Genomic DNA, 23,332 nt, shown 5'->3' on the forward strand with positions numbered 1-23,332 from the left:
AGAAATTTGGGATAATTCCCAAGAGAGCTCAGGGTAATTCCCAGGAGAAAGTTTGGGATGATTCCTGGGAATTCTGGGGTGATTCCCAGGGGATCTGAGGATGATTCCTGGGAGAGTTTGGGATAATTGCCAGGATGATTCCCAGAAAAACCAGGAGACCTTGGGAAGGTTCCCTGGAGAGCTCAGGTTGGTTCCCAGGAGAAAGTTCAGGATGATTCCAGGGAATTCTGGTGTAATTCTAGGATGATTCCTGGGAATTGTGAGGTGATTCCAGGGAATTCTGGGGTGATTCCAGGATGATTCCCAGGAATTCTGAGGAGATTCCAGGGTAATTCCCAGGAATTCTGGGGTGATTCCAGGGTGATCCCTATGAGGTCACAGGATGTTTCCCAGGGCAGAGCTCAAGATGATTCCAAGGGAAAGGCTGGGATGATTCCTGGGGTAGCTGAGGTGATTCTCTCTCCCAGGAGAGTTTGGGATGATTTCCAGGAGAGTTTGGGATAATGGCTCAGGTGATTGCTGGCAGAGCTTGGAATGATTCCCAGAAAAGCTGAGGGTGATTCCTGGGAGAGCTCGGGATTGCTGCCAGGATGATTCCTGAGAAAGCCAGGAGAGCTCAGGGTGGTTCCCAGGAGGAATTTGGGGATGATTCCCAGGAGAAAGTTCAGGATGATTCCCAGGAGAAAGTTCAGGATGATTCCCAGGAGAAAGTTTGGGGTAATTCCCAGGAGAAAGTTCAGGATGATTCCCAGGAGAAAGTTTGGGATAATTCCCAGGAGAGCTGGGATGATTCCCAGGAGAGCCAGGAGACCCCAGGATGGTTCTCTGGAGAGCTTGGGGTGATTCCTGAGAGAACTGGGACAGTTCCCTGGACATCTGGGCTAATTCCCAGGACGATTCCTGGGACAATTTCTGGGACAATTCCCACCAGCACCTTCCCCTCCCCATTTGTTCTCCATCTCCTCCTCTGGACCTTCCATTTTCCCCTTCTTTTTTCTCTCCCTTTTCCCTCCTTTCCCCCCCCACCATTTCCTCCCCCTTTCCCCCTCCTTTTTTCCCTCCTCTTTTCCCTCCTTTTTTCCTTCCTTTTCCCCTCCTTTTTTTTCCCCCTTCCCCCCCATTTCCTCCCCTTTTTTCTTCCTTTTTGCCTTCTTTCCCTCCTTCTTTCCCTCCTTCTTTCCCTCCTTCTTTCCCTCCTTCTTTCCCTCCTTCTTTCCCTCCTTCTTTCCCTCCTTCTTTCCCTCCTTCTTTCCCTCCTTCTTTCCCTCCTTCTTTCCCTCCTTCTTTCCCTCCTTCTTTCCCTCCTTCTTTCCCTCCTTCTTTCCCTCCTTCTTTCCCTCCTTTTCTCCCCGTTCCCCACCTTTCCACCCTTTCCTCCATTTCCCCCTTTTCTCCCTCTTTTTTCCCCCCATTTCCCATTTCCCCCTATCCCCCTCTCCCCTTTCCCACCATTTTCCCTGTTTTCCCTGTTTTCCAGGCCAAGTTCCTGCCCAACAGCGGTGACTCCACGCTGGCCATGTGTGCTCGGGACGGGCAGGTCAGGGTGGCCGAGCTCTCTGCCACCCAGTGCTGCCGCAGCACCAAGAGGGTGGCTCAGCACAAGGGGGCTTCCCACAAGGTGGGTCTGGGATTTGGGATCATTGGGAATGGGATTTGGGATCATTGGGAATGGGGGAACACTGTGGGAATGGGGTGGGAGCGAGGATGGGACTGGGGATGTCACCACAGAGGTGACACCCGGAGTTGTCACAGCACCAAGCTCAGTACAAGGGAGCTTCCCACAAGGTGGGTTTGGGATTTGGGAGTGGGAAATCCTGGGATTTGGGATCATTGGGAATGGGGGAACACTGTGGGAATGGGGTGGGAGCAGGGGGAGGAGCAGTGGGATTGGGAATGTCACCGCAGAGGTGACACCCAGTGCTGTCATAGCACCAAGCTCAGTAGAAGGGAGCTTCCCACAAGGTGTGTTTGGGGTTGGGTACAGGAAATCCCGGGATTTGGGGTCATTGGGAATGGGGGAACACTGTGGGAATGGTGTAGGAACAAGGGGAGAAGCTGGGATGTCACCACAGAAGTGACACTCAGTGCTGCTGCAGCACCAAGCGGGTGGCTCAGCACAAGAGGGCTTCCCACAAGGTGGGTCTGGGGTTGGGAATGGGATTTGTGATCATTGGGAATGGGATTTAGGATCATTGGGAGTGGGGGAACACTGTGGGAGTGGGGTGGGAGCAAAGGGGAATTGGGGATGTCACCACAGAGGTGACACCTGGTGCTGTCACTGCGCCAAGCCCAGCACAAGGGGGCTTCCCACAAGGAGGTCTGGGATTTGGGATCATTGGGAATTGGGGAACACTGTGGGAGTGGGGTGGGAATGGGGGAGAAGCTGGGATGTCATCACAGAGGTGACACTCAGTGCTGCTGCAGCACCAAGCAGGTGGCTCAGCACAAGGGAGCTTCCCACAAGGTGGGTTTGGGATCTGGGAATGGGAAATCCCGGGATTTGGGATCATTGGGAATGGAATTTGGGATATTGGGAATGGGATTTGGGATATTGGGAATGGGGGAACACGGTGGGAATGGTGTAGGAACAAGGGGAGAAGCTGGGATGTCACCACAGAGGTGACACCTGGTGCTGTCACAGCACCAAGCTCAGCACAAGGGAGCTTCCCACAAGGTGGGTTTGGGATTGGGAATGGCAAATCCTGGGATTTGGGGTGGGTGGGAATGGGGGAACACTGTGGGAATGGGGTGAGAATGGGGGCTCACCTGTGGTGTCACCTGGGGAGGGTTGGGGATGTCACCTCTCAAAGCCATCACAGCACCAAATGCGTGGCAAAGCACAAGGGAGCTTCCCACAAGGTGTATTTGGGGTTGGGAACTGCAAATCCTGGGATTTGGGATCATTGGGAATGGGGGAACACTGTGGGAATGGGGTGGGAGCAGGGGGAGGAGCAGTGGGATCAGGGATGTCACCGCAGAGGTGACACCGGCTGCTGTCACTGCACCAAGCTCAGCACAAGGGAGCTTCCCACAAGGTGGGTTTGGGATCTGGGAATGGCAAATCCCGGGATTTGGGGCAGTGGGAATCCAGGAATGGTGTGGGAACAGTGGTGGGGCTGTGATGTCACCTGTGATGTCACCTGCAGCCTCCTGGTGACATCACCCCACAGGGGGATCCTGCTCATTTTCCTTAAAATCCAAAGGTTTTTTTGGGAGAAAAAAGGGGATTTTGGCACTTTCTGGGTGCAAAGGGAACCAATTCCCAGGTGTTTATTTAATGGTTGTTGTCACCTGTGGTGTCACCTAAGAGCCCCTGGTGACATCACCACACAGGTGAGGGGATCCAGTTTTTCTCCATCCAAATCAAAGGTTTTGGGGGAAAAGGAAAGAATTTTCCCACTTTCTGGGAGCAAAGGGAGCCAATTCCCGAATATTCAAAGCCTTGGATGTGTTATTGTCACCTGTGGTGTCACCTGTGATGTCACCTGTGATCTCCTGATGACATCACCACCACATGAGCACACTCAGCTCCATTAAAATCCAGGAATTTTGGGGATTTTGGTCCTTTCTGGGAGCAAAGGGAACCAATTCCCACATATTTAAACCCTTGGATGTGCCATTGTCACCTGTGATGTCATCATGATGTCACCTGTGGGGTCTTTATGATGTCACCACCCAGGTGAGGGACACGGAGCTGGGTCCAATTTCCCTCCATTAAAATCTAGGGAGATTTTGGGAGAAAGGAGAGAATTTTCCCACTTTTGGGAGCAAAGGGAGCCAATTCCAAGAGTATTTAAACCCTTGGATGTGCCATTGTCACTTGTGACGTCACCTGCAACCTCCTGATGACGTCACCACCACATCCCCACACTCATTTCCATTAAAATCCCAGAATTTTTGGGATTTTTCCCACTTTTTGGGAGCAGTTCAAACCCTTGGCTGTGCCATTGTCCTGATGATGTAATCCCAATGACGTCACCCGATGATGTCACCCCAGTGACATCACCCCGGATGACATCACCCCGGATGACATAATGCCAATGGCATCACCCTGATGATGTCACCGCAATTACATCACTCCGGATGACGTCATCCCAATTATGTCACTCCCAATGACATCACCCCGATGATGTCACCCCAATGACATCACTCTGGATGACGTCACCCCAATGACATCACCCCAGATGATGTGACCCCAAATTACATCACCCCGATGACATCACTGCCATTCAGGGCGGGAATCCTCAAACGCGGGGTTTTTCAGGGTGGATTTTCCCGTTTTTGGGGATTTTTGGGAGACATTCCCACTGTTTTTCCCTGTTTTCCCCATTTGCAGCTGGCACTGGAGCCGGACTCACCCTGCACGTTCCTGTCGGCCGGGGAGGACGCCGTGGTGTTCACCATTGACCTGCGGCAGGACCGGCCAGCCTCGTGAGTGAGGGGAAAATGGGGATTCTGAGGGGAAAATGGGGAGTTCTGAGGGGAAAAATGGGGATTCTGAGGGGGAAATAGGGAATTCTGTGTGGGAAAAATGTGAATTCTGAGGGGGAAATGGGGGTTCTGAGGGGGAAAATGGGGATTCTGAGGGGAAAATAGGGAATTCTGGGTGGGAAATGGGGATTTGGGGGAGAAAATGGGGTTTCCGTCGACCTGCGGCGGGACTGGCCTGCGTTGTGAGTGTGGGGAAAATGGGAGTTCTGAGGGGAAAAATGGGAGTTCTGAGGAGAAAAGTGGGAGTTCTGAGGGAGAAATGGGGATTCTGAGGGGAAATGGGGGAATTCTGAGGGGAAAATGGGAGTTGTGAGGGGATAATGGGAGTTCTGAGGGGAAATGGGGGAGTTCTGAGGAGAAAAGTGGGAGTTCTGAGGGAGAAATGGGGATTCTGAGGGGAAAATGGGGAGTTGTGAGGGGAAAATGGGGAGTTGTGAGGGGAAAAATGGGAATTCTGACTGGGAAATTGGAAATTCTGGGTGAGAAACAGGGATCTGGGCAGGAAAAAGATGGGAATTTGGGAGAAAAAAATGGGATTCTGGGAGGGAAAATGTGGATTCCATTGACCTGCAGCAGGACTGGCCTGCATTGTGAGTGTGGGGAAAATGGGAATTCCGAGGGGAAAAGTGGGAGTTCTGAGGGAGAGATTGGGAATGCTAGATGAATAACGGGGATTTGGGGGGGAAAATGGGATTCTGGGAGGAAAGAGAAGGGATTTTGGGAGGGAAAATGAGGATTCCGTTGACCTGTGGCAGGACCAGCCAGCATTGTGAGTGTGGGGAAAATGGGAATTCTGAAGGCAAAAGAGGGAGTTCTGAGGGGGAAATTGGGAATTCTGGGTGAGAAATTGGGAATTCTGGGTGGGAAGCGGGGATCTGGGGGGAAAAAAATGAGAATCTGGGAGGGAAAATGGGGATTCCATCAACCTGCGGCAGGACCGGCCTGCATCGTGACTGTGGGAAAAGTGTGAATTCTGAGGGGGAAAATAGGTAATTATGAGGGGGAGATTAGGAATGCTAGGTGAATAACGGGGATGTGGGGGGAAAAATGGGAATTTGGGGGAAAAAATGAGATTCTGGGAGGGAAAATGAGGATTCTGTCAGCCTGCAGCAGGACCAGCCTGCATCATGAGTGTGGGGAAAATGGGAATTCTAAGTGGAAAAGTGGTAATTCTGAGGGGAAAATCAGGAATTCTGAGGGGGAAAGTGGGAATTTTGAGGGGGAGATTGAGAATTCTGGGTGGAAAATGGCAATTTAGGGGAAAAAAGCTGGGATTCTAGGAGGGAAAACGGGGATTCTGTCAACCTGTGGCAGGATTGGCCCACATTGTGAGTGAGGGGAAAATGGGGATTCTGAGTGGAAAAGTGGTAATTCTGAGGGGGAAATCAGGAATTCTGTGGGGAAAAATGGGAATTCTGAAGGGGAGAATGGGAATTCTGAGGGGAAAAGTGGGAATTCTGGGTGAGAAATTGGGAATTCTGGGTGGGAAAAGGGGATTTGGGGGGAAAAATAGGATTCTGGGAGGGAAAATGTGGATTCCATCGACCTGCGGCCGGACCAGCCTGCGTCATGAGTGACCAGGGAAAATTGGGAATTCTGAGGGGAAAAATAGGAATTCTGAGGGGGAAAATTGAGAATTCTGAATCAGGAATCCTGAACAGGGATTTTTTAATGGATAAACAAGGATTTTTGGGTGGCAAAATGGGGATTCGGGGGGGAAATGGTAGTTCTGAGGGGAAAACCAGGATATTTTGGGAAAAAAAGGGAATTTTGGGGAGGAGGCAAGTGGAATTTGGGAAATAACAGGTTATTTTTGAGAGAAAATCAGATTTCTGGGGGGAAACCAGGGATTTTTGTGGAAATCAGGTGATTTTTGTGGGGCAAACAGGTCGGGTTTTTCTTGGAAAATGGAGATTTTGGGGAATGATGGATATTTTTTGTGAGGAAATTGATTTTTTTTTTCTTTTTGAAAAATCGGTTTTTTTCTGGAAAATTTATATTTATGTGGGAAAACTGATCTTTTTTTTCCCAGTCAAATCAATTTTGAGAAAAACATCATTTTGAGGTGGTTTTTTGGGGGGGAAAACAGGTTGAGTTTTTTGGAAAAAACATCGGTTTTTTGAGGAAAAATAGTTATTTTTTGATACAAAACAGGAATTTCGGGTAGAAAATCAATTTTTATGGATGGAAAACCAGGATATTTTATGGGAAAAGCTGGGATCTTTTAGGAAAAACAGCTTCTGTACTTTTCCAAGGCTGCAGGCTGTCATTCCAGAGGCTGCTCAGCCCAAATCCCGAGGTTTCATAAGCAGGATGAGCCTTTTAATCCCTGATCCCTCTGGAATCCATGGGCAGAGCTGAGCCCAGCCCCCTCCTGCTGCATCCCTCAGGAATTCTCACCCTGCTGAGGCAATCCCAAATATTCCACCCCAATGCCCAAAAATCCCTGCTGGTTTGGGGGAAAATGGGGATTTTTTTGGGGAATAGTGGGGATTTTGGGGGTAATAATGGGGGATGCTGGATGGGAAAATGAGGATTCTGCCAGGAAAATGAGATTCAGGGGGAAAATGGGGGTTTTTTGGGGAAAAAATGGGATTTTTTTTTTTTTAAATGGGGATTTGGGGAGAAAAATGGGGAATGCCAGGCAGGAATGGATTCTGCTAGGAAAATGAGATTCTGGGGTGAAATGGGGAGTTTTTGGGGAAAATGGGATTTTTTGGGGAAAAATGGGGTTTTTTGGGGCGTAATAATGAGGAAGGCTGGGCAGGAAAATGAAGATTCTGCCAGGAAAATGGGGATTCATGGGGTGAATGGGGAATTTTGGGCTTTGGGGTGAGTTTGGGATAGGTTTGGGATGAGTTTGGGGTGGAATGGGGGGAGTTTGGAGTGAATTTGGGGTCAGTTTGGGATGAGTTTGGGGTCAGTTTGGGATCAGTTTGGGATGAGTTTGGGGTCAGTTTGGGATCAGTTTGGGATGGGTTTGGGATCAGTTTGGGATGGGTTTGGGATCAGTTTGGGGTCAGTTTGGGATCAGTTTGGGATGGGTTTGGGATCAGTTTGGGATGGGTTTGGGATCAGTTTGGGGTCAGTTTGGGATCAGTTTGGGATGGGTTTGGGATCAGTTTGGGATGGGTTTGGGATCAGTTTGGGGTCAGTTTGGGATCAGTTTGGGATGGGTTTGGGATCAGTTTGGGATGGGTTTGGGATCAGTTTGGGGTCAGTTTGGGATCAGTTTGGGATCAGTTTGGGATCAATTTGGGGTCAGTTTGGGATCAGTTTGGGATCAGTTTGGGATCAGTTTGGGATCAATTTGGGATCAGTTTGGGGTCAGTTTGGGGTCAGTTTGGGGTCAGTTTGGGATCAGTTTGGGGTGGGTTTGGGATCAGTTTGGGGTCAGTTTGGGATCAGTTTGGGGTCAGTTTGGGATCAGTTTGGGGTCAGTTTGGGATCAGTTTGGGATCAGTTTGGGGTCAGTTTGGGATCAGTTTGGGGTGAGTTTGGGATCAGTTTGGGGTCAGTTTGGGATCAGTTTGGGGTGAGTTTGGGATCGATTTGGGGTGAGCTTGGGATCAGTTTGGGATCAGTTTGGGATCAGTTTAGGGTCAGTTTGGGATCAGTTTGGGGTCAGTTTGGATGAGTTTGGGGTCAGTTTGGGATCAGTTTGGGGTCAGTTTGGGGTCGGTTTGGGATCAGTTTGGGATCAGTTTGGGGTGAGTTTGGGGTTGACCCCAAGGTTTTTCCCAGGAAACTGGTGGTGACCAAGGAGAAGGACAAGAAGGTTGGGCTCTACACCATCTTTGTCAACCCTGCCAACACCTCCCAGTTCGCTGTCGGCGGCCGCGACCAGTTTGTGAGGTGAGCAGACTGGGAGCACTGGGAGAGCTCAGATCCAGGGAATTCCCATCCCAAATCCATGATTTCCCTTCCTAAATTGGGGTGTGGAACCAGTTTGTGAGGTGGGGCAAACTGGGAGCACTTAAAATGCCCGAATCTCTGATTTCCCTTCCCAAATTCACCTCTTGCCAAATCTGCTCTTTCCCATTCCCAAATCCATGGTTTCCCCATCCTAAATCCAGGGATTCTCTTCCCAAATCAAGGGCCGTGACCAGTTTGTGAGGTGAGCAGACTGGGAGCACTGGTAGAGCTCAGATCCAGGGATTCCCATCCCAAATCCAGGCATTCCCATCCCAAATCCAGGGAATTCCCATCCCAAATCCAGGGAATTCCCATCCCAAATCCAGGCATTCCCATCCCAAATCTATTATTTCCCTTCCTGAATCCATGATTTCCCCAGTCTGTCCCTTGCCCTTCTCCAGTCCTTGTTTCCCCATCCTAAATCCAGGGATTCCCTTCCCAAATTGGGGTCTGGGACCAGTTTGTGAGGTGAGCAAACTGGGAGCACTGGGAGAGCCCAAATCCAGGGAATCCCATCCCAAATTCAGGGAATTCCCATCCCAAATCCATGATGTCCCTTCCTGAATCCACCTCTTCCTAAATGTTTTCTTTCCCCATCCTAAATCCATGGTTTCTCCATCCTGAATCCATTATTTCCCATCCTAAATCCAGGGATTTCCCTTCCCTAATCAAAGGCCATGACCAGTTTGTCAGGTGGGGCCAAACTGGGAGCACTGGGAAAGCTCAGATCCAGGCATTCCCCATCCCAAATCCATGATTTTCCCATCCTAAATCCCTGATTTCCACTCCCCAAATCCACCTCTTCCTAAATCTGCCCCTTCCCCTTCCTGAATCCATGACTTTCCCTTCCCAAATTGGAGTCTGGGACCAGTTTGTTTGGTGAGGCCAAACTGGGAGCACTGGGAGAGCCCAAATCCAGGGAATTTCCATCCCAAATCCAGGGATTCCCAAATCCACCCGTTCCCATTCCCAATTCTGCCTCTTCCCCTTCCCTAATCATTGATTGCCCTTCCCAAATCAGAGACCATGACCAGTTTGTCAGGTGGGGCCAAACTGGGAGCACTGGGAGATCCCAAATCTGGGATTTCCCATCTCAAATCCAGGGATTCCCATTCCCAAATCCATTATTTCCTCTTCCCAACTTTCCCTTCCCAAATCCAGGGATTTCCCCAATCCCAAATCAGGGTCTGGGACCAGTTTGTTTGGTGAGGCCAAACTGGGAGCACTGGGAGCCCCAAAACCAAGTGTATCCTGGCCCAGAATCCCAGGGAATTTCAGGATGGAATTTCAGGCACAGGAATGTCAATGTTGCCCCAAATCCCAGGGAATTTCAGGGTGGGTTTTTGGGCATGGAAACCTCATTCCTGCCCCAATCTGAACCTATCTTGGCCCAAAATTCCAGGGAATTTGAGGATGGAATTTTTGCCCTGGGATCCAGGAGCTGAGGAAGGGAATTTTTGGGATCCAAACTCCTCCCTGGATCTGATCCAATCCCTTTTTTCCTGCTTTTTCAGGATTTACGACCAGAGGAAAATCGATGAGAACGAGAACAATGGAGTGCTGAAGAAGTTCTGTCCTCATCACCTGGTACTGGGGGAACTGGGAGGGAACTGGGAGGGAACTGGGAGGGAACTGGGGGCACTGGGATGGGGTTGGGATCACCCAGAGCAATCCCATGGGAAAAAAACTCTCCTTTCCCTGGAAAAACCCCTCAGGAAGCTACAAAAACCCCCTAAAATCTCATTTTTTTGAGGTTTTTACCCCTCAATCCCAATTTTCCTCCTCCCTAAATCCCTGCCTGGGAGTTTAAGGTTGGAAATTCCTGGGAAAAGGAGCTGATCCGAGTTTTTTGCCATTTTTCCAGGTGAACAGTGAATCCAAAGCCAACATCACCTGCCTGGTGTACAGCCACGATGGCTCAGGTGAGTCCAGCTGGGAATTTGGGGGATCCCACTCCCCAAACCCCCCATTTCCCCCTAAAAAATCAACTTTCCCCCCAAAAATATCCATTTTCCCAAAAAAACCCCATTTTCCCCCCAAAAATCACCTTTTTCCCAAAAAACCCCTGATTTCCCCCCAAAATTCTATGTTTTCCAAAAGGAAAATCATTTTCCCCCAAAAACACCTGTTGAGCTCCAGACCCTCCTGTTTTCCCCATTTCTCCTGTTTTCCCCGTTTCTCCCTATTTTTCCCCATTTTCCTTCTGGTCTTCCCCCTTCTCCTTGTTTTTCCTATTTTCCCCTCTTTTCCTATTTTCCCCCAAATTTCCCCGTTTTTCCTGATTTCCCCGTTTTTCCCCACTTCCCCCAGTTTTTCCTGATTTCCCAATGTTTTTCCCCATTTTCCCCACCATTTTCCAGTTTTCCCACTGTTCTATCCCATTTTCCCACTGTTTTTTCCCATTTCCCACTATTTTTCCCGATTTCCCTCAGTTTTTCCCATTTTCCTCCCCATTTTCCCGCTGGTTTTCCCAATTTCCCCACCATTTTTTCCCATTTTCCTTCTGTTTTTTCCCATTTTCCTACCATTTCCCCCATTTCCTGCTGTTTATCCCATTTCCCCTCAGTTTTTCCCCATTTCTTGCAGTTTTTCCTGTTTTCCTGCTGTTTTTCCCCATTTTCCTCGCTATTTTCCCTATTTCCCCTCAATTTTATTCCATTTCCTGCTGTTTTTCCCAATTTCCTGCTGTTTTCCCCTCATTTTTCCCCTCAGTTTTTCCTATTTCCCTCAGTTTTTTTCCATTTCCCCTCCATTTTTCCCCGCTTCCTGCTGTTTTTCCCAATTTCTTGATGTTTTTCCCATTTTCCTCACCATTTTCCCCATTTCCCCTCAGTTTTTCCTCATTTCCCCACCATTTGCCCCCATTTTCCTCATCATTTTCCTGTTTTCCCCTCAGTTTTCCCTCCCTCAGTTTTTCCCTCAGTTTTCTCAATTTCTTCTCAGTTTTCCCCTCAGGTTTTCCTGATGTTTCCCCTCAGTTTTTCCTGATTTCTGCTGTTTTCCCCTCACTTTTTCCCAATGATCCCCCTCAGTTTCCCCCTCAGTTTTCCCTCACGTTTTCCCCATTTCCCCTCAGTTTTCCCCTCAATTTTTCCCCATTTCCCTGGTTCCCCTCAGTTTCCCCCTCAGTTTCCCCCTCAGTTTCGTTTCCCCTCTAGTTTCCCCCTCAGTTTCCCCTCAGTTTTCCCCTCAGTTTTCCCCTCAGTTTTCCCCTCAGTTTTCCCCTCAGTTTTCCCCTCAGTTTTCCCCTCAGTTTTCCCCATTTTCCCTCAGTTTCCCCCTCAGTTTCCCTCAGTTTTCCCCCATTTTCCCCTCAGTTTCCCCCTCAGTTTCCCCTCAGTTTTTCCCGATTCCCCTCAGTTCTCCCGATTCCCTGCTGTTTTTCCCAATGTTTCCCCTCAGTTTTTTCCCGTTTTCCCCTGTCTGCAGAGCTGCTGGCCTCCTACAACGACGAGGACATTTACCTGTTTGACTCGTCGCACAGCGATGGAGCTCAGTACAGCAAGAGATACAAGGGGCACAGGAACAATGCCACGGGTGAGAGAACGGCCTGAAACGGCCCTAAACTGACCCTAAAACAGCCCTAAAACCGACCCTAAACTGACCCTAAAACAGCCCTAAAACCGACCCTAAACTGACCCTGAAACAGCCCCAAAACCAACCCTAAACTGACCCTGAAACAGCCCTAAACTGACCCTGAAACAGCCCTAAACTGATCCTGAAACAGCCCTGAAACAGCCCTAAACTGACCCTGAAACAGCCCTAAACTGACCCTGAAACAGCCCCAAAACCGACCCTAAACTGACCCTGAAACAGCCCTAAACTGACCCTGAAACAGCCCTAAAACCGACCCTAAACTGACCCTGAAACAGCCCTGAAACAGCCCTAAACTGACCCTGAAACAGCCCTAAACTGACCCTGAAACGGCCCTAAAACTGACCCTAAACTGACCCTAAAGTGACCCTAAAACTGACCCTGAAACCCTAAAACTGACCCTGAAACCCTAAAACTGACCCTGAAACCCTAAAACTGACCCTAAACTGACCCTGAAACGGCCCTAAAACTGACCCTAAACTGACCCTGAAACAGCCCTAAAAACTGACCCTAAACTGACCCTGAAACAGCCCTGAAACAGCCCTGAAAACACCCTAAAACCGACCCTAAACTAGCCCTAAACTGACCCTAAAACAGCCTGAAAACACCCTAAAACTGACCCCAAAATGGCCCTAAAATAGCCCTAAAACAGCCCTAAATCACCCCAAAACTGACCCTAAAACAGCCCTAAATCACCCCAAAACTGACCCTAAAACAGCCCTGAATAACTCCAAAACCGACCCTAAAACAGTCCTAAATCACCCCAAAACCAACCCTAAAGCACTCTGAAACCACCCCAAAACTGACCCTAAAATAGCCCTAAATCAGCCCTAAAAAAGCCCTAAATCACCCCAAAACAGACCCTAAAACAGCCCTGAAATTGGCCCTGAAACAGCCCTTAATCACTCCAAAACTGACCCTAAAATAGCCCTGAATCACCCCAAAACTGATCCTGAATCAGCCCAAAACTGACCCTAAATCAGCCCAAAAGTGACCCTAAAACAGCCCTGAATCTGCCTTGACATAGCCCTAAATCACCCCAAAACTGACTCTAAAACAGACCTGAATCATCCCAAAACCAACCCTAAAAGAGCCCTGAATTTGCCCTAAACCAGCCCTAAATCACCCCAAAACTAACCCTAAAACTGCCCTAAATCACCCCAAAATCAGCCCCAAATCAGCCCTGAACCAGCCTAAAAGAGCTCCTAAAAGAGCCCTAAATCAGCCCTAAAACATCCCAAGATTCTTCCCACAATCACACCAAAATCAATCCCAAAATACCCCCAGAATCCTCCCCAAAATCGGCCTGAAATCACCCCAAAATGACCCCAAAATCCCCATTTTTCGCAGTTTTTCGTCCAAAAATACTCCCAGAATCAATCCTGAATCTTTCCAAAATCAACCAAAAATTCAACCCAAAATTCTCCCCAAAAATCACCCCAAAATCCCTCTGAAGTCACCCCAAAATCCTCACTGAAATTACTCCCAAATCACCCCATAAACACCCCAAAATCAACTTCAAAATTAGCCTAAAATCACCCTAAAATCTGCACAAAACTGAAGAAAAACCCCAAAATCCCAATTTGCAATTCCCCTGGGGACAAAATTCCCCACAGGAACAAAACCAGAGGTGGGAAAAACCCCCCAAATCAGCCCAAATCCCCCAAAATCCTCCCCAAATCACCCCAAAATCTACTCCCCAAGATAATATCCCCCAAAAATCCCCATACCTGTGTCCTCCCAGGGAGAAAATGGGGAAAAAAGGGGGGAAAATGGGGAAAAAGGAGAAGGAAAAAGGGGGAAAGAGAAGGAAAATGGGGAAAAAGAGGAGGGAAAGGGAATAAAAAGGGGAAAAAGAGGAAAAAGGGAAAAAAGGGGGAAGAAGGGAAAAAGGGGTGAAGGGAAAAGTGAAAAATGGGTGAGAAGTGGGGAAAAAATGGGAAAAAAGGGGAAAAAATGGGAAAAGCAGAGAAAGGAAAAAAGGGGGAAGAGGGGGAAAAAGTGGGAACTCCCAGCATTCCCCAAATTCCCCCCAAATTCCTGAGTTTTTGGCACCTCCAACATTCCCTCAATCCCCCCAAACAACCCAAAATTCCCCCTACAATCCCTAAAAACCCTTTTGGGAATTATCTCTGCTGGGAATTCCCATGGGCATCTCCCCAGCCTCCCTTTTTTTCCCATTTTTTTCCCCATTTTTCCCATTCTTTTCCTCCCTTTTTCCCCTTTTTTTCCCCCTTTATCCCATTTTTTCCCCTTTCTTCCCATTTCTTTCCCATTTTTTCCCCCTTTTTCCCATTTTTCCCTCCGTTTTTCCCCTTTTTTTTCCCCATTTTCCCCATTTTTTTTCCTCCTTTTTTCCTTTTTTTCCCCATTTTTCCCATTTTTTCCTTCCTTTTTGCCTTTTCTTCCCCATTTTCCCCATTTCCCCCCATTTTTCTTATATTTTTCCTTCCTTTTTCCCCTTTTTTCCCCTACTTTTCCCATTTTCCCCTCATTTTTCCCATTTTTCCCCATTTTCCCATTCTTTTCCTCCCTTTTTCCCCTTTTTCTCCCTGTTTATCCCATTTTTCCCATTTTCCCCCCTTTTTTCCCAAATTCCCCCTTTTTACCCCCATTTTTCCCATTCCCCCCCCCATTTTTTCCCCGTTTATCCCATTTTTTCCCATTTTCCCAGTGAAAGGGGTGAACTTCTACGGCCCCAAGAGCGAGTTTGTGGTGAGCGGCAGTGACTGTGGGCACATCTTCCTCTGGGAGAAATCCTCCTGCCAGATCGTGCAGTTCATGGAGGGAGACAAGGGCGGCGTGGTGAGTCACCAGTTCCCCAAAATCCCTAAATTCCACCATTCCAAAATTCCCAAAATTCCCACCATTCCCACCGTTCCCAAAATTCTCACAATTCCTACAATTCTTACCATTCCCACCATTCCCAAAATTCCAAAATTCCCACAATTCTTACAATTCCCACCGTGGTCCCAAAATTCCCCAAAATCCCCACAATTCCCAAAATTCCCACAATTCCTATTTTTCCCAAAATTCCCACCATTCTCACCATTTCCACAATTCTTACGATTCCCACCATTCCCAAAATTCCCCAAATTCCTACAATCCCACCATTCCCAAAATTTCCACCATTCCCAAAATTCCCAAAACTCCCACCATTTCCACCATTCCCGAAATTTCCACCATTCCCATCATTCCCAAAATTCCCACCATTCCCAAAATTCTCACAATTCCCACCATTCTCACAATCCCAAAATTTCCACAATTCCCAAAATTCCCCAAATTCCCCAAATCCTGCCATTCCTACAATTCTTACAATTCCTCAGTTTCCCACCATTCCCACAATTCTTACAATTCCCCAAATTCACAAATTCCCATCATTCCCAAAAATCCCACCATTCCTACCATTCTTACAATTCCCAAAATTCTTACCATTCCCACAAATCCCAAAATTCCCACAATTCCCACCATTCCCAAAAATCCCACCATTCCCAAAATCCCAATTCCCACCAGGATTCCTCCCCATCCCCTCTGCTTTCACCCCAAAACCAGCAGAACCCCAGGATTGCCCCAAAATCCTTTTTTTGAGGTTCTTTTTGAGGTTTTCCTTCCTTTTTTCTCCTCTTTCCTTCACTTTTCCTTCCTTTTCCCTGTTTTTCTACCTCTTTTCCCTCATTTTTGTTTCCTTTCTTCATTCCCATCTCCTTTTTCCTGTTTTTCCTCCTCTTTTCCCCATTTTCCTCTCCTTTTTCCCCTTTTCCAGGGATTTTTGGGATCCCCAAGATCCCAAATCCCGAGGTTCCTGTGGGATTTTTCCAGGGATTTTTGGTTTTTTCCCCCCTTTTTTCCCAGGATTTTTTCCCAGGATTTTTAGGATCCCCAGGATCCCAAATCCCAAGGATCCTGAGGGATTTTTCCAGGGGTTTTTTTGGGAGCCCCAGGACCCTAAACAGAGCCAATGCTGCGGATCCTGTAGGATTTTTCCAGGGTTTTTTTTAGGATCCCAAACAGAGCCAATCCCAAGGATCCTGAGGGATTTTTCCAGTGATTTTTAGGATCCCCAAGATCCCAAATCCTGAGGATCCTGTGGGATTTTTCCAGGGGTTTTTTTGGGATCCCAAACAGAGCCAATCCTGAGAATCCTGTGGGATTTTTCCTGGGATTTTTAGGATCCCCGTGGTCCCAAATCCCAAGGATCCTGTGGGATTTTTCCAGGGATTTTTTTGGGAGCCCCAGTACCCTAAACAGAGCCAATGCTGAGGATCCTGTGGGATTTTTCCAGGGTTTTTTTTAGGATCCCAAACAGACCCAATCCTGAGGATCCTGTGGGATTTTTCCAGGGTTTTTTTTAGGATCCCAAACAGACCCAATCCTGAGGATCCTGTGGGATTTTTCCAGGGTTTTTTTTAGGATCCCAAACAGAGCCAATCCCAAGGATTCTGTGGGATTTTTCCAGGGCTTTTTTTGGGATCCCAAGCAGAGCCAATCCCGAGGATCCTGTGGGATTTTTCCAGGTGTTTCCTGCCCTGTTCCTCAGGAAAGGGAAATGCCTGAGCTGGGAATGAATTGCCTCATCCTCAATTTCCTCTGCTGGGAATTCACGTCTCCCACGCTTTGGGATGAGTGGGAATTGCACCTCCCACTTTTCCCATATTTTTCCCACTTTTTCCATATTTTTCCCCACTTTTCCCATATTTTTTCTCCACTTTTGCACATATTTTTCCCATTTTCTCACTTTTTTCCCCCTTTCCAGCCTTTTTTCCCCCTTTCCAGCCTTTTTTCCCCATTTTCCCCCTTTTTCTTCTCCCCTTCTTTCCCTTCCCTTCTTTTCACTCCTTTTTCCCTTTTCCCCTTCCCTGTTCTTTCTCTTCTCCCCTTTTCCCCCCATTTCACTTCTCTTTTTCCCTTTTTTCTTCCCTTTTCTCCCTGTTTTTCTCCTCCTTTCCCATTTTTTCTCTCTTCCCCTGCTTTCCCTCCTTTTCCTTTTTTTCCCTTTTCTCTTTTCCTTTTTTTTCCCTTTCCCTCCTTTTCTCTCTTCCCCTTCTTTCCTTTTTTGTCTTTTTCCTTTTCTCCCTTTTCCCCTTTTCTACCTTTTTCCCTTTTCCCTTTTTTCTTCATTCCTTTTTCCCTTTTCCTCCTTTTCCCTCTTCCCCTTCTTTTCTCCCTTTTTCTCCCTTTTTCTCCCTTTTCCCTCTTTCCCCTTTCCCTATTTTCCTGTTTTTCCCTTTTTTCTTTCCCCTTTTTCCCCTTTTCCCAGCCTTTTCCTCTCCTTTTCCCCCCATTCCCACATCCCACCCCCTCTGTCTGTGCCTCAGTCCCCCATTCCCATTCCCATTCCCAGTCCCAATCCCATTATCCCACAAACATTCCCATTTTCCCTGTTATTCCCAGCTGAGGAGGGTCAGATCCCCCATTCCCACTCCTATCCCAAATCCCACAATCCCCACAATTATTCCCATTTTTCCAGGTGAGCTGCCTGGAGGGGCAGAGCCCCCATTCCCAGCCCATTCCCAATCCCACAATAATTCCCATTTTTCCCATTATTTCCCCGCAGGTGAACTGTCTGGAGCCTCACCTGTGCCTTCCCGCATTCCCAGTCCCATATTCCTGTTATTCCAACAATAATTCCCATTTCCCTGCAGGTGAACTGTCTGGAGCCTCACCCCCACCTGTCTGTGGGTCAATCCCCTCATTCCCAATCCCACAATTCCTATTTTCCCCACAATTTTCCCCGTTATTTTCCAGGTGAACTGCCTGGAGCCTCACCCCCACCTTCCCCCATTCCCAATCCCACAATAATTCCCATTTTTCCCAAAATTTTTCCCGTTCTTTCCTTGCAGGTGAACTGCCTGGAGCCTCACCCCCACCTTTCCCTATTCCCAATCCCATTCCCAATCCCACAATTCCCACAATAATTCCCATTTTTCCCACAATTTTTCCCATTTTCCCGCAGGTGAACTGCCTGGAGCCTCACCCCCACCTTTCCCTATTCCCAATCCCACAATAATTCCTGTTATTCCCAAAATAATTCCCATTTCCCTGCAGGTGAACTGTCTGGAGCCTCACCCCCACCTGTCTGTGGGTCAATCCCCCATTCCCAATCCCACAATTCCCACAATAATTCCCATTTTCCCCACAATAATTCCCATTATTTCCCTGCAGGTGAACTGCCTGGAGCCTCACCTGCACCTTCCCCCGTTCCCATTTTCCTCGCATTAATTCCAATTTTTCCCATTTCCCAGGTGAACTGTCTGGAGCCTCACCCCCACCTGTCTGTGGGTCAATCCCTCATTCCCAATCCCACAATTCCCACAGTAATTCCCATTATTTCCCATTCCCCTGTAGGTGAACTGTCTGGAGCCTCACCCGCACCTTTCCCTATTCCCAATCCCACAATAATTCCCTTTAATTCCCATTATTTCCCATTCCCAGGTGAACTGCCTGGAGCCTCACCCCCACCTTCCCCCATTCCCAATCCCATTCCCAATCCCATTATCCCACAATTTTTCCCATGATTTTCCAGGTGAAATGCCTGGAGCCTCACCTGCACCTTCCCCCATTCCCAATCCCACAATTCCCATTTTCCCCACAATAATTCCCATTATTTCCCTGTAGGTGAACTGCCTGGAGCCTCACCTCCACCTGTCTATGGGTCAATCCCACATTCCCAATCCCACAATTCCCACAAAAATTCCCATTTTTCCCACAATTTTTCCCATTTCCCTGTAGGTGAACTGCCTGGAGCCTCACCTCCACCTGTCTATGGGTCAATCCCTCATTCCCAATCCCACAATTCCCACAATAATTCCCATTTCCCCACAATAATTCCCATTTTTCCCATTCCCCTGTAGGTGAACTGTCTGGAGCCTCACCCCCACCTGCCCGTGCTGGCCACCAGTGGCTTGGACCACGATGTGAAGATTTGGGCTCCCACTGCCGAGGCACCCACCGAGCTGCGCGGCCTCAAGGAGGTCAGGGCTGCTGGCCATCCTTTTCCTCTGGTTTTTCATTATTTTCCATGGTTTTCCTATGATTTTCCATGATTTTTCCATGGTTTTCCCATTTTTTCCCATGATTTCCCCATGATTTTCTTAGGTTTTTCCATGATTTTCCATGGTTTCCCATGATTTCCCATTTTTTTCCATGATTTCCCCATGGTTTTTCTATGATTTTCACTTGATTTTTCCCATGGTTTTCCATTCTTTTCCTATGATTTCCTCATGGTTTTCTCATGTTTTTCCAGGATTTTCCCACTATTTCTCATGGTTTTCCATGATTTTTCCATAATTTTCCTATGGTTTTCCTATGATTTTCTCATGATTTTCCTATGGTTTTTCCATAGTTTTTCCATGGTTTTCCAATGACTTTCCCATTATTTTCCATGATTTTCCATTATTTTCCCATGGTTTTCCCTTTTTTTTCCATGATTTTCCCAGGGTTTTCCATGATTTCTCATGTTTTTCCATTAATTTCCCCATGGTTTTCCCATGATTTCCGACTATTTCCCATGGTTTTCCATAATTTTCACATGGTTTTCCATGATTTCTCCATGATTTTCCTATGATTTCCCATGGTTTTCTATAATTTTCCCACTGTTTTTTCATGATCTTCCCATGGTTTTTCCATGGTTTTCCTATGATTTTTCCATGTTTTTCCCGTTGTTTTACTATGATTTTCCATGATTTCCCCATTATTTTCCATGGTTTTCCACGATTTTCCATGATTTTTCATGATTTTCCCATAGTTTCCCATGATTTCCCATGGTTTTTCCCATGATTCCCCACGATTTTCCCATGATCTCCCTGTTTTTCCCATGATTTCCCACGATTTCCCCATGATTTCCCCATGATTTCCCCATGGTTGTCCATGATTCCCTGTGATTTTCCCATGATTTCCCACAATTTCCCCGTGATTTCCCCATGATTTTCCCATTATTTTCCCATGGTTTTCCATGATTTTCCCATTATTTTCCCATGTTTTCCCATGATTTTCCATGGTTTTCCCATGATCTACCATGATTTTTGCATGATTTTCCATCGTTTTTCCATTATTTTCCCATGGCTTTCCACAATTTTCCCATGGCTTTCCATCATTTTTCCATGATTTTCCTACGATTTCCCTGTGATATCCCCATGATTTTCCCATGATTTCCCCATGATTTTCCCATGTTTTTCCCATGATTCCCCACGATTTCCCCTGATCTCCCTGTTTTTCCCCTGTTTTTCCCACAATTTTCCCTGATCTCCCTCTTTTTCCCATGGTTTCCCCATGATTCCCCATGATTTTTCCATGATTTCCCCATGGTTTCCCATGTTTTTTCATGATTTTCCCATCATTTCCCATGATTTCCCATGGTTTTTCGTGACACTTTCCCATGATTTTCCCACGATTTTTCCATGATTTTCCCATGATTTCCCATGGTTTTTTGTGACATTTTCCCATGATTTTTCCATGATTTTCCCATTTTTCCCATGATTTCCTGACGCTTTCCCATGATTTTTCCATGATTTTCCCATTTTTCCCATGATTTCCTGACCCTTTCCCATGATTTTCCCATGATTTTTCCATGATTTTCCCATGGTTTTTCCCATGATTTCCTGACACTTTCCCATGATTTCCCCACGATTTTTCCATGATTTTCCCATGATTTCCCATGGTTTTCCAATCGTTTCCCATGATTTTTCCATATTTTCCCACTATTTTCCCTGATTTCCCACTTTCCCCCCGTTCCCTGACCCTCTCCCTGCTGTCCCCAGGTGATCAAGAAGAACAAGGTGGAGCGGGACGAGGACAGTTTGCACCACACTGACATGTTTGACAGCCACATGCTCTGGTTCCTCATGCACCACCTGCGCCAGCGCCGCCACCACCGGGTATGGGGACAGAGAGATTCCCAAAGATCTGCCTGGTTTGCCACATTCCCCCCTTTATCCACTGTTACCCCGTTTATCCCAGATTTTCCCCCCATTTTCCCCTATTTATCCCCATTTAGCCCAAATTCCCCCCCCAATTTCCCCCATTTCCCCCCATTTATCCCAATTCCGCCATTTATCCCAATTCCCCCAATTCCCCCATTTATCCCAATTCCCCCAAATTCCCCCATTTATCCCAATTCCCCCATTTATCCCAATTTCCCCCAGTTCCCCCATTTATCCCAATTCCTCATTTATCCCAATTTCATTTATCCCAATTTCCCCAAATTCCCCCATTTATCCCAATTCCTCCATTTATCCCAATTCCCCATTTATCCCAATTTCCCCAGTTCCCCATTTATCCCAATTCTCCATTTATCCCAATTTCCCCATTTATCCCAATTCCCCAAATTCCCCATTTATCCCAATTCCTCCATTTTATCCAATTCCCCCATTTATCCTAATTTCCCCCCAGTTCCCCATTTATCCCAATTCCTCCATTTATCCCAATTTCCCCATTTATCCCAATACCCCCAATTATCCCAAATACCCCCAATTCCCTGTTTATCCCAATTTCCCCATTTATCCCAATTTCCCCCATCACCCCATTTACCCTATATTTCTTAAAATTCCCCCAGGTACACATGTTCCCCATTTATCCCAATTTCCCCTATATCCCCATTTATCCCAAATTTCCCCATTCATCCCCATTTACCCCAATTCCCCATTTCCCAAATTTCCCATTTCCCCAATTCCTCCATTTATCCCAATTCCCAATTCCCCCATTTATCCCAATTTCCATAGCCCTATTTATCCCAATTTCCCCCATAGCCCCATTTATCCCAAATTTCAAATTCCCTCCATTTATCCCATTCCCCCCATTCCCCAATTTCCCCCAGTTCCCCCATTTATCCCAATTTCCCCATTGGCCCCATTTATCCCAATTTCCACAAATTCCCTCCATTTACCCCATATTCCCCCATTTACTGCAATTCCCCCAATTATCCCCATTCCCCCAGTTCCCCCATTTATCCCAATTTCTGCCAATTATCCCAATTTCCCCATTCATCCCAATTCTCCATTTATCCCAATTCCCCTATTTATCCCCAATTCCCCATTTATTTATCCCAAATTCCCATTTCCCAAATTCCCCATTCACCCCCATTTTGCCCCATATTTCCCCATTTCCCATCTATCCTATTTCCCCAATTTCCCACATTCCATAGCCCCGTTTGTCCCAAGTTCACTGAGATTCTCCGTTTGTCCATTACCCAGTTATCCCGAAGTTCCCAATTTCCCCATTTATCCCAAATTTCCTCAAATTTCTCCATTTATCCCAATTCCATTCCCCATTTTCCCCATCCATTTATCCCAAATTTCCCCCATTTATCCCCAATCCCCCATTCACCCCCACTCCCCATCTCCCCGCAGCGCCGGCGGGATCCGGGCGCAGACTCTCCCTCGGACGACTCGGGCAGCTCCTCAGACACCTCCGACGACGAGGAGGAAGGGCCAGACCGGGTGCAGTGCATGCCCTCGTGAGCCCACCACCCCAAAACCACCCCAAAACCCCCCAAAAACCCCCAAAAACACCCCAAAACCCCCCCAAACCCCCGGGGGGACCCCACCCCGCTAACACCGCAGCTCTGCATTCAGAACCCCCAAAATTCCCCTTTTCCCCCCAGTTTTGGGGTTTTTCTCCCCACTTTTGGGGTCTCTCCCCCTCTCTATTTTGGGATCCCCCCGTTTTTGGGGTTCCCTCCCCTCCCTTTGGGGGGTCCAGGGGGGATTTTTGTACTTCCCCCCTGCAGTTTTGGGGTTCCTGAGCTCTCCAGCTCCCCTTTTTGGGGGAAGGGGTCCCACCTTTGCCCCATTTCCCCCTTTTTTCCCCATTTCCCCCTTTATTTTCCCCTTTTTTCCCTCCCATTTTCCCTCCTTTCCCCCTTTTTTTCTTTTATCTTTCTGTTTTCCCCTTTTTTCCCTCATTTTCCCCTTTCCTTCTCTTATTTTTTCCCCCTTTCGCCTTTTTTCTCTTATTTTTCCTCCCTTTCCTCTTTTTTTCCCCTTTTTTTCTCATTTTCCCCATTCCCCCATTTTCCCCTAATTTTTCCCTCACTTTCCCCCCATTTTTTCCCACTTTTTCCCCCTTTTTCCTCTCATTTCCCCTTTTTTCCCCCTTTCTTTTTCCCCATTTTCCCTTTATTTTCTCCACCTTTTCCCTCTTATTTTCCCTATTTTCCCCCCTTTTTTCCCTTCCTTTTCCCCCCATTTTTCCCCTCCTTTTCCCCAAACTTTCCCCAATTTTTTCCCCAAACTTCCCCCAATTTTTCCCCAAATTTTCCCCAATTTTTCCCCAATTTTTCCCTTAATCTATTGCCAATTTCTCCCCAATTTTTCCCCAATTTTTCCCCAATTTTTCC

At 47.4% G+C, this 23,332-nt stretch overlaps 1 protein-coding gene across 2 annotated transcripts in view; it reads left to right on the forward strand.

Moving 5' to 3' along the window:
• LOC146421046 (DDB1- and CUL4-associated factor 8-like) overlaps positions 1-22,872 on the forward strand; it is a 32,268-nt gene extending 9,396 nt beyond the window's left edge. Inside the window, exons 5-14 of one of the 2 annotated variants that reach the window (XM_085047724.1) lie at positions 1,478-1,618; positions 4,337-4,431; positions 8,236-8,346; positions 9,921-9,993; positions 10,271-10,328; positions 11,836-11,943; positions 14,675-14,805; positions 18,852-18,971; positions 20,757-20,873; positions 22,344-22,872. In XM_085047724.1, the coding sequence (XP_084903850.1) occupies positions 1,478-1,618; positions 4,337-4,431; positions 8,236-8,346; positions 9,921-9,993; positions 10,271-10,328; positions 11,836-11,943; positions 14,675-14,805; positions 18,852-18,971; positions 20,757-20,873; positions 22,344-22,454 (1,065 nt within the window). In that variant the 3' untranslated portion in view covers positions 22,455-22,872. Of the gene's footprint in view, positions 1-1,477; positions 1,619-4,336; positions 4,432-8,235; positions 8,347-9,920; positions 9,994-10,270; positions 10,329-11,835; positions 11,944-14,674; positions 14,806-17,745; positions 17,815-18,851; positions 18,972-20,756; positions 20,874-22,343 lie in introns of those variants that run through there. The other variant, XM_085047725.1, reaches the window with a different exon arrangement.
• Positions 22,873-23,332: the final 460 nt, after the last annotated feature.

The sequence above is a fragment of the Lichenostomus cassidix genome, unplaced genomic scaffold, assembly GCF_008360975.1.
Source record: "Lichenostomus cassidix isolate B80296 unplaced genomic scaffold, HeHo_3.0 HiC_scaffold_851, whole genome shotgun sequence".
In the NCBI taxonomy this organism is placed as follows: domain Eukaryota; kingdom Metazoa; phylum Chordata; class Aves; order Passeriformes; family Meliphagidae; genus Lichenostomus; species Lichenostomus cassidix.